The sequence below is a fragment of the Rhinopithecus roxellana genome, chromosome 1 (genome assembly GCF_007565055.1).
Source record: "Rhinopithecus roxellana isolate Shanxi Qingling chromosome 1, ASM756505v1, whole genome shotgun sequence".
In the NCBI taxonomy this organism is placed as follows: Eukaryota; Metazoa; Chordata; class Mammalia; order Primates; family Cercopithecidae; genus Rhinopithecus; species Rhinopithecus roxellana.
In genome coordinates, this window is record NC_044549.1 from 20,789,623 (window position 1) to 20,799,371 (window position 9,749).

A 9,749-nucleotide genomic window follows, 5' to 3' on the forward strand; every position below is an offset into this window, starting at 1 on the left:
CACCCAGCCCTGTCCTCATCTTTCTCCCCACTCACCTCTTCAGAACCATGCAGACTCCATTGACTCAACTCCTCTGAAAGGCAACTACCCAAAACTGCAGGATTTAGCTTAGCAAATGCCTGTCAGGAATGAGACTACAGCCTCTGGGTCTTCATGAAATGGAGGCTTGGCCAGCATGTGAGCATTTGAGGAGCTTAGCAAGAGAGCTTGTCTGCTTTCCTCAGAAGGAGTGATGAGTTGATAAGAAGAGCAAGTCTCAGAGTGCTGCATTTGTTTCCATCAGGGAAGGGCAGCACTTCCTGTGCAGAGATGAGTTACTGGGGGAGAGGACAACATATGAGACAAAAAGTAACCCAGAGAATAAAAAATCATTTTAATAAGCTTATGTCATGAGGTCTTTACTGCAGCAACTCTGTCCCTCTCTTTCAGGTGGCTTTAATTTGAACCCCTTAAAATTTCTGGTTTTTGACTGGAACTGGAGAGATCAGAAGTTGAGGAGAATGATGGACATTCCCGAGGTACCACGTAACCAGCAGTTGCTTTTAATCATTTTTTCTCTATTTGAACTTGAGTTCAAACACAGTAATAAAGTATTTGACATGAGGAGCCAGCACATTTTAGATTTTGAAATGATTTCTATCTTCTCTAATCTGAGCTAACTATAATTATAGAGGCCACCTCCTCCCCTTACACATAACTGTATCCTTTCCATGTGTTTCATGGGAATCGGCTCTGTTGCTCCTTAAATGACCAATGGCCTCTCCTCACTAGGGACCATTTTGAGAAACAAGAAGATCTGAAGAACCTGCACTTTTCCTGTGCCTTTCTTTGTAGACACACTCGTCTTTGTCTTTCATTCTTATATGTGCACTTTTGGCTCGGCTTGGGGAAGCAGGGGTACAAACTTGCCTCTTTGCCAGCATCTCCACATCCCCAATAACCCACTTACTTAATTTAGAAAGATATTTTTATTTCATGGGGTGGGGAAATTTTTTGATGTCTCAGTGGATTAGAATTGAATGATTGAATGCCTTTATGGGCACAGTATTAGCTCATTATATATTTTTAAAAGCAATTCATTATCATCATAATCTGAAAAATTGACCTTGCCACCTACCATGCTAGCATGGGGCTAATTGTTCAATCTAGCCAGATGCTTCACAGTAGCTGTTAGAAAAAAAAAAATGGTTACCAGTCACCAACCAAGAACCATGGCAGTAACTATCAAAGAGTCTTGGAAATACTCTTCCAAACATGCTGAATGAATTAATCAATCACATAAAACTATATCTCCAGATTGACCAAACCTGATTATAATTCATCGATGAGTTATTTCAGACATCAGTTCAGGTAAAAAACAGTTTGCTCAGTTACACACACACACACGCACACACACATACGCAGTTGTGCATTTTTGTCCCCTGAATTGACTGGTTTCTTAAAACTGGTGTAACAAATATGATATCAGGCATGAGGCCACAGTTGATTATTTCAGTTATAATATTAAATCTGACTAACCTACTAAGTTTCTAATTCTAATAATAAGAAATATCCAAAAATATTTTGTCTCCCATAGTTATTTTTATTCTGTTGCTGTCATTCTTAGCAGTTATCCTAAGGCAATAAAATCCTATACTGAACTATCATATATAATCTTGCTTACAGAAAGCACACTGCGGAGTCCCTGAAACACCTTTATATAGCATTTTATTTTGAATGGCTGCACTTTAATGAACCTAATGTTTTATATAGTACCTCTTCCTTCATTTATATAAATATTTTAATTCTGCCACGCATGGCGGCACACACCTGTAATCCTAGCCCTTTGGGAGGCTGAGGTGGGAGGATTACTTGAAGCCAGGAGTTCAAGACCAGCCTGGGCAACAAAGCAAGACCCTGTCTCTACAAAACAATAATAATAATAGGCCAGGTGCAGTGACTCACACCAGTAATCCCAGCACTTTGGGAGGCCAAGGCAGGCAGATCACTTGAGGCCAAGAGCTCAAGACCAGACTGACCAATATGGCAAAACCCTGTCTCTACTAAAAATACAAAAATTAGCTAGGTATCGTGGCACATGCTTCTAATCCCAGCAACTCAGAAGGCTGAGGCATGAGAATCACTTGAACCCGGGAGGCAGAGATAGCAGTTAGCCAACATCACGCCACTGCACTCCAGCATGGGCAACAGAATGGGACTCTGTCTCAAAATAATAATAATAATAATAATAATTTTTAAAATTTCAACTCTGAATCAAATGTGTGTTAGGACTTTTGCCCTCTCTGATTCTGGCCATAACAGCTGGGTAAATACCAAGGAGTCCTGATGGTTGAATTTATTCACCAAGACCATTTTGGCTTGATCTTAATCTTTTTTTTTTTTTTCCTTTTCTCTCATTTAGATAAGAAAGGAGGTATTCGAACTTCTGGAAATGGGAGTGCTCAGTCTGTGCAAGTCAGAATCTTTGAAACTGGGCCTTTTCTAAGTCTGTGTCCTAATGAAGATTCCAGTCTTCACAGTGGAAGTTGCATCTTATTTAATGATTCTGATACATTGCAAGCACTCAGTAAATATCAGCAAATAGTTTATGTTAACTGTGTCAGCAGATGGATCACTGGAATGTGGGGATTCCGAAACAGGAATGAATCTGTCCTTTTGACAACTCTCTTATATAATAAAGTATCACCAGCTTGTGTGTGATCCTTGTTGAGCAGACTGAGTTTTTCTGTCACCAACTGGTTTCTGATGTAACTGTTCAGGAGAAAGGAAAGAGCAGCTGGGTGACCTTAGGCAAGCCCCTTACCTCTCTGAGCCCCATCTCATCAGCTCAAAGTGGGAATGTCTTACAGCATTGTTGAGGGTTCCAGGAGATAGTACATGGGGAGCAGATTTGTAAACTCTGAGGCATGGTCCCAGCAAAAAGGGTGGCAGGTATTATTAGTCCATTCTCACATTGCTATAAATAACTACCTGAGACTGGGTAGATTATAAAGAAAAGAGGTTTGACTCACAGTTTCACAGGCTGTATAGGAGGCATGCCTGAGCGGCCTCAAGAAACTTACAATCACAGCAGAGGGTGAAGGGGAAACAAGCACATCTTCACATGGTGACAGGAGAGCAAGAGAGTGAAGGGGGAAATGCTACACACTTTTAAACGACTAGGTCTTGTGAGAACTCACTCCGTATCATGAGAACAGCTTAAGAGCAAGGGGGAAGTCTGCCCCTATGATCCAATCACCTTCCACCAGGTCCCTCCCCCAACAATGGGAATTATAATTCAACATAAGATTTGGGTGGAGACACAAAGCCAAACTGTATCATTCCACCCTGGCCTCTTCCAAATTTCATTTCCTTCTCACATTTCAAAACACAATCATGCCTTCCCAACAGTCCCCCAAAGTCTTAACTCATTCCAGCATTAACTCAAAAGTCCAACTCCAAAGTCTGATCTGAGACAAGGCAAGTTCCTTCCACCTATGAGCCTGTAAAGTTAGTTACTTCCAAGATACAATGGAGGTACAGGCATTGGGTAAATGCTCCCATTCCAAGTGGGAGAAACTGGTCCAAACAAAGGAGCTAAAGGCCCCATGCAAGTCCATAACCCAGCAGGGCACTCATTGAATCTTAAAGCTCCAAAATAATCTTTGACTCCATGTCTCACATCCAGGCCATGCTGATGCAAGGAATGGGCTCCCAAGACCTTAGGCAGCTCTGCCTCTGTGGCTCTGCAGGGTACAGTTCCCATGGTTGCTTTCACAGGCTAGTGTTGAGTGCATACAGCATATCCAGGTACACAGTGTAAGCTGTCAGTGGATCTATCATTCTGGGGTCTGGAGGATGGTGGCCCTCTTCTCACAGCTCCACTAGGCAGTGCCCCATTGGGGACTCTGTGTAGGGGCTCCAACCCCACATTTCCCCTCTGCACTACCCTATAGAGGCTCTCCATGAGGGCTTCGCCCCTGTAGCAGACTTTTGCCTGGACATCAAGGCATTTCCATACATCCTGTGAAATTGAGGCAGAAGATCCCAAACCTCAACTCTTGCCTTCTGCACACCCATAAGCCCAGTAGCACGTGGAAGCTGCCAAGGCTTGGGGCTTGCACCCTCTGAAGCAATGGTTCAAGCTGTACCTTGGCCCCTTTTAGCCACAGCTGGAACCGGGCAGCTGGGAAGTAGGGTGCCATGTCCTAAGGCTACACAGAGCAGCTGGGCCCAGGGCCTAGCCCACGAAACCATTTTTCCCTCCTAGGCCTCTGAGCCTGTGTGGCAGGGGGATGCTGCCACGAAGGTCTCTGAAGTGCCCTGGAGGCATTTTCTCCATTGTTTCGGCTATTAATATTCAGCTCCTCTTGGGCAAACTTCTGTAGCTAGCTTGAATTTCTCCTCAGAAAATGGGTTTTTCTTTTCTACCACATGGCCAGGCTGCAAATTTTCAAACTTTTATGCTCTGCTTTGCTTTTAAATATAAGTTCTCTTCCCTTATGCAAATGAGCATAGGCTTTTAGAATCAGCCAGGCCACCTCTTGAACACTTTGCTGCTTAGAAATTTCTTCTGCCAGATACCCTAAGTCATCTCTCCCAAGTTCAAAGTTACACAGATCCCTAAAGCAGGGGCACAATGCCACCAGTCTCTTTGCTAAAGCACAGCAAGAGTGACCTTTGCTCCAGTTCCTGATAAGTTCCTCATCTCCATGTGAGACCACCTCAGCCAGGACTTCATTGTCCATATCACTATCAGCATTTTGGTTAAAACTGTTCAAGTCTCTAGGAGTTTCCAAACATTCCCTCATATTCTTGTCTTTTTCTGATCCCTCCAAACTGTTGCAACTTCTGCCCATTACCCAGTTTCAAAGTTGCTTCCACATTTTTAGGTATCTTTATAGCAATGTCTCCCTGCTCTGGTACCAATTTTCTGTATTCTTCCATTTTTACACAGCTATGATGAACTACCTGAGACTGGGTAGTTTATAATGAAAAGAGGCTTAATTGACTTCCAGTTCCACAGGCTATAAAGGAGGATGGCTGGGGAGGCCTCAGGAAACTTAAAATCATGGCAGAAGATGAAAGGGAAGCAAGCACATCTTCACGTGGCAACAAGACAGCGAGAGAGTGAAGGGGGAAGTGCTACACACTTTTAAACAACCAGATCTCGTGAGAACTCACTATCATGAGAACAGCAAGGGGGAAATCTACCCCTATGATCCAATCACCTCCCACCTGGTCCCTCCCCCAACACTGGGAATTACAGTTCCACATGAAATTTGGGTGGGGACACACAGCCAAACCACATCAGCAGGATAGTGGTAGAAAGAGCATCAAGTGAATTTGGCACTTTGTAAACATATAAAAAGACAACAATATAATCACAGTTATCTTACTCATTAACTTTTTTTTTTGTTTTCTATTTTGAAACTTCAGGCTTAATAGAAAAGTTTAAAAAATGGAGAATTCCCATATCTTCTTCCCTGAGCTTTCCCAGTGTTAACTTCTTGTATAACCATAATAGAGTTATCAAAACTAAGAAGTCATCACTGGTACCATATAATTAACTAAACTACAGAGTTTATTTGGATTTCTCCAGTTTTTCCACTGATGTCCTTGTTCTATTCCAGGATTCATTTTAGGATCCCACATTGCACTTACTTAGTTGTTGTGTCTCTTTGGTTTCTTGAGACCAGTGACAGTTCCTCAGTATTTCCCTGTCTTTCATGACCTTCACACTTTTTTGAAGAGTATCCATCGTGTATTTTGTAGAATGTCCTTCAATTTGGATTTGTCTGTAATGTTCTCATGATTTGATTGAAGTTATGCATTTTTTGACCAGACTACTACAGAAGCGAGTATGTCCTTCTGGATTTATTATATCAAGGGTACATAATGTTAACATGTCTTATTACCAGTGATGTCAACCTTGATCACCTGGCTAAGGTGCTATCTGCCAGTTTTTTCTACTATAAAGTTATTATCTTCCCTTTATAATTAATATTTATTTTAGGGGCAATACTTTGAGGCTATACAAGTATCTGTTTTTCCTCAAACTTTTGCCTGCTAATTCTAGTGAACATTGGTATTTCTTGCCTGCAACAGCCATTACTGTAATGGTTTTTCTATTTTTCTCATTCCTTCAACATGTGTTACATTTATTACAGAATTCCTCTTTAAGAAATAATTATCTCTTTTCCCCCATTTACTTGTTTGTTCAATTATTTATTTACATCAGTATGGACTCGTTGATACTTATTTTATTCTATGAGTTATAAGGTAATAGTATTGTTTTTTATTTGTTGCTCAAATTCACTTACTTTTCTTACTCACTTAAATAATGTTGATTGGTTACCCACTCTGTGCCAAGCACTGTGTTTACAACTTTCATTTATATATAAGCTGTCATGTTTAATCACTGAAATAGTCCCAAAGGAAAAAGTGTTATAAGTCACATTGTATAGACAATGAAACTAAATCTGAGAAGGGACATATACTAGTTTAGTAGCAGAACCAGAAGGTCAGACCCAAGTCTCCCATATCCACTTCAAGACACCCAACTTATCTGGAGACTGAAGCGTATACAGCAAAGAAGAGATAGGAAAGCAAACAGATGCCAGTACTAATATATAAAATTCAAATTTTTTGAAATTGTAAATGAGCCTAACAGGCTAGCAAGTCAAAGTCCAGGAAATCACACAGGCCTGCATACCAACAACTTGTTGCTCATGCACTTTGCACCTCTGTGGTCCGAAAGCCACAGAGGGACTCAGAGGAAAGAGGAGTAGGTTCCATTCTCCAGGATTCCCACTAGAGCCCAATAAGTTATAAGAAAAACAACTACTACAGAATGAACATTTAAGCTATCGCTAAACTTAACCCTATCATTTTCATCCCTTTAGCCCTAAGAAGGGAGATATTCTTGGGCGATGGTAAGAAAGAAAATGGACCACATACCTTCTCAATAGAGGCATTTAACTTCCTGTTAAGTGACATGTCTTAGATAAATATGGGAAAAAAAGCCATCAGGTATGATTGTTATCAGAGGAGAGCTCTGCAAATTAAGACACTGCAGTCTGTGCTGTCAGAATTCAGACCAATCTGCCAAGCTGCTATGAATTCACCGAAACATGAGACTATCGTGAATATTACATGTGTGTATCCATATAATGTATGTGTATATTTAATATATATTTTTATATTTAGCATATATATTTTCATCCCAGCAGTTAATAGGAAAGACAATGAAATATAAGGCAAATGTCTTATATTTGCCCCAAATATGCAAATGTCTGCTAATGCCTGAGAAGGCTATTTAAATGAAAACAAGTTAGAAATCACTTCAAAATTTTTCTTTGTTTCCCTTTTTTTTTCCTAAAAAAAAAAGAGAGATGGGATCTTGCTCTGTCTCCCAGGCTGAAGTGCAGTGGTACCATCATAAGTCACTGCAGCCTCAAACTCCTGGGCTCAAGTGATCCTCCCACCTCAGCCTCCCAAAGTGCTGGGATTACAGGCATGAACCACTGCACCTAGACTTTGACATTTCTAGTGATACCACAGTATATCCGCTGTTAACAAATCGCTGTATTGGTATCAATCTAGATAGAACAGTGATTCTCAAACATGGGCAATAGAGGCCGGGGATGCAACTAAACATTTTACAATCTTACAGGACAGCCTTCACAACAAAGAAACATCTGGCCCAAGATGTCAGTACTGCTGAGAAAAAAAACCCTGTTCTGGAAATATCGAAGGGCAACGCATATAAGGTATATTTGTACATTGAAAGTAGATTTATTTAGAAGAGGGAAACAGATGAATGTAAAAGTACCTGGAGAATGTATATCTAGCTGTCTCTCAAGAATATTGTCCCAGAAATATTTGTACTTACTACCTGTGATGGCTAATTTTAATGTGGCAACTTGGCTAGGCCATAGGATACCCAGATAGTTGGTTAAACATTATTCTGGGTGTTCTGTGATGGTATATTTGCATGAGATTAACATTTAAATCGGTAGACCTGAGCAAAGAGGATTGCCCTTCATAATGTGAGAGGGCCTCGTCCTGTCAGTTGAAGGCCTGAATAGAACAAAAGACTGACTCTCCCCAACCCCCCAAGAGAATTCTACCTGACTGCCTTCTAACTGAAACATTGGCTCTTCCTGGTTCTATGGCAGCCTGTTGGCCTTCAGACTTGCATTGGGACATCAGCTCTGCAGATTTTGGGCTTGTCAGCCTCCATAATCACGTGAGTCAATTCCTTATAATGTACATATATGGTCATATAATCTACTCGTTCTGTTTCTCTGGTGAACCCTGAGTAATACACCACCTGTGAAGCTCCTTTTAGTCTGGGATTTGGGTTAGCTGGTTTTGTTGTTTTATAAACTGTCTGAGAAACACTATTCTCATTGGTTTTTTGCTGTAATTACCCTCTTGCTAGGCATTATGTAATATAATCCCATCCAATCCAATGTTGGAATAAGTATTTGAATCACAAACATACCCCAATGTTGTGTAGGTCAACCCTGTTCTTATAATCTAATCTCATAGCTTTTTACTGCCTTTTAAACCCAAGCTCTTGACCATGTTTATTTAGTAAAACAAATGGTAAATGTTAACTAGAAGTGTTCACTGCCATCTTCTCACACAAGGCTGTCTGATACCAGCAACCGTACTAGTTGCCACCTCCAAATTAGATTCAAATGTCATGCTGAAAATTTCCCATTGGTATTTTGCTCTTTACACAGTTTGTAAGAGGAAAGTTTTAACTCTGAATTGGAAACTTCCTAATGTAAGCATTTGCATCAATTTTGTATTCTTTCAAACCAGGTACATTTGTCAAAGTCATTACTTTCTTTGATACAAAAATAGTCCAGGATGTCTTCTCTGTCTAATGTAACTTAATAAAAGGGAAGATTAGATTAGAAATTCACATGCTCCCTAATTTTAAAAATTCTAATTCTAAATCTTAAATACGTTTTAAAAAAAGTAATTATTAATTACTAATGGCCTAAGGAAAATAATGTTAGTGGATTTCTAACAAGGGAAAAAACCCAGAACCAGACCTAATATTGTACTTCAATGTTGAACATCTCACTGATTATCTTCCTCTTCCTTTCTCTGGCCTCATTCAGGCTACTCCAAAGCATGCACTTAAGAGAGGTTAGGAGGAGATGTTTTTAATCTACATTTTCTACTAGAGTCTTTTTTATGGATGAAAAAAAACTGGAAGCTGCTGAGATGAGACATCTGTGTTCTACAATTCCCTGTTTGCTGCTCTCTTCCTATCACAAATAGCAAAGTTAGCTATGATCTGAGAGCATTTTTCCAATTTAGTTTATATTCATGTTAAGCCACAGCCACATTTGGAGAAAAGCTGACAGACCTAACTTTTATTTTTTTGTATTAATCTCCAAGGATCTAGGCAAGTTCCTAAAGATAAATCCATTTCCCCCTCTCAGGAAGGGCTTGCCTTGAATTACTCACCAAATCCCAGAAATAGCCCATCGTGATTGCTTCCTAGTGTCACCAGATGTTGGTTCTGCAGACCTTGCCAGGGACTATCCATCCTAGGCATGACATTTAGCACAAGAACCTTTTTGAGCCTAAGTCAGTTATACTCAGTAATGGCTGGTTGGAGAGAGCTGAGCTCCCGTTAAATACCAGATCTGGTTAAGGAATAATCCAGGAAGCAGAAAGACTTTGCAACTTCAAAGGAAGGGTTCACATAATTCATTTCACATTACCATTATGTGGTATTACTA

The 9,749-nt window shown here is 40.3% G+C and overlaps 1 protein-coding gene and 1 long non-coding RNA gene across 3 annotated transcripts in view; one reads left to right on the forward strand and one right to left on the reverse strand.

Moving 5' to 3' along the window:
• Window positions 1-2,700, forward strand: part of CMSS1 (cms1 ribosomal small subunit homolog) — a 458,560-nt gene extending 455,860 nt beyond the window's left edge. For both annotated transcript variants that reach the window (XM_010368828.2, XM_010368829.2), the window contains 2 exons: window positions 430-518; window positions 2,402-2,700. In XM_010368828.2, coding sequence (XP_010367130.1) covers window positions 430-518; window positions 2,402-2,485 — 173 coding nt within the window. In that variant the 3' untranslated portion in view covers window positions 2,486-2,700. The remainder of the gene's footprint in view (window positions 1-429; window positions 519-2,401) is intronic.
• The window catches only part of LOC115900285, a 148,202-nt gene that overhangs the window by 62,233 nt on the left and 76,220 nt on the right, over window positions 1-9,749 (reverse strand). The gene's annotated exons all lie outside the window — the stretch shown is intronic.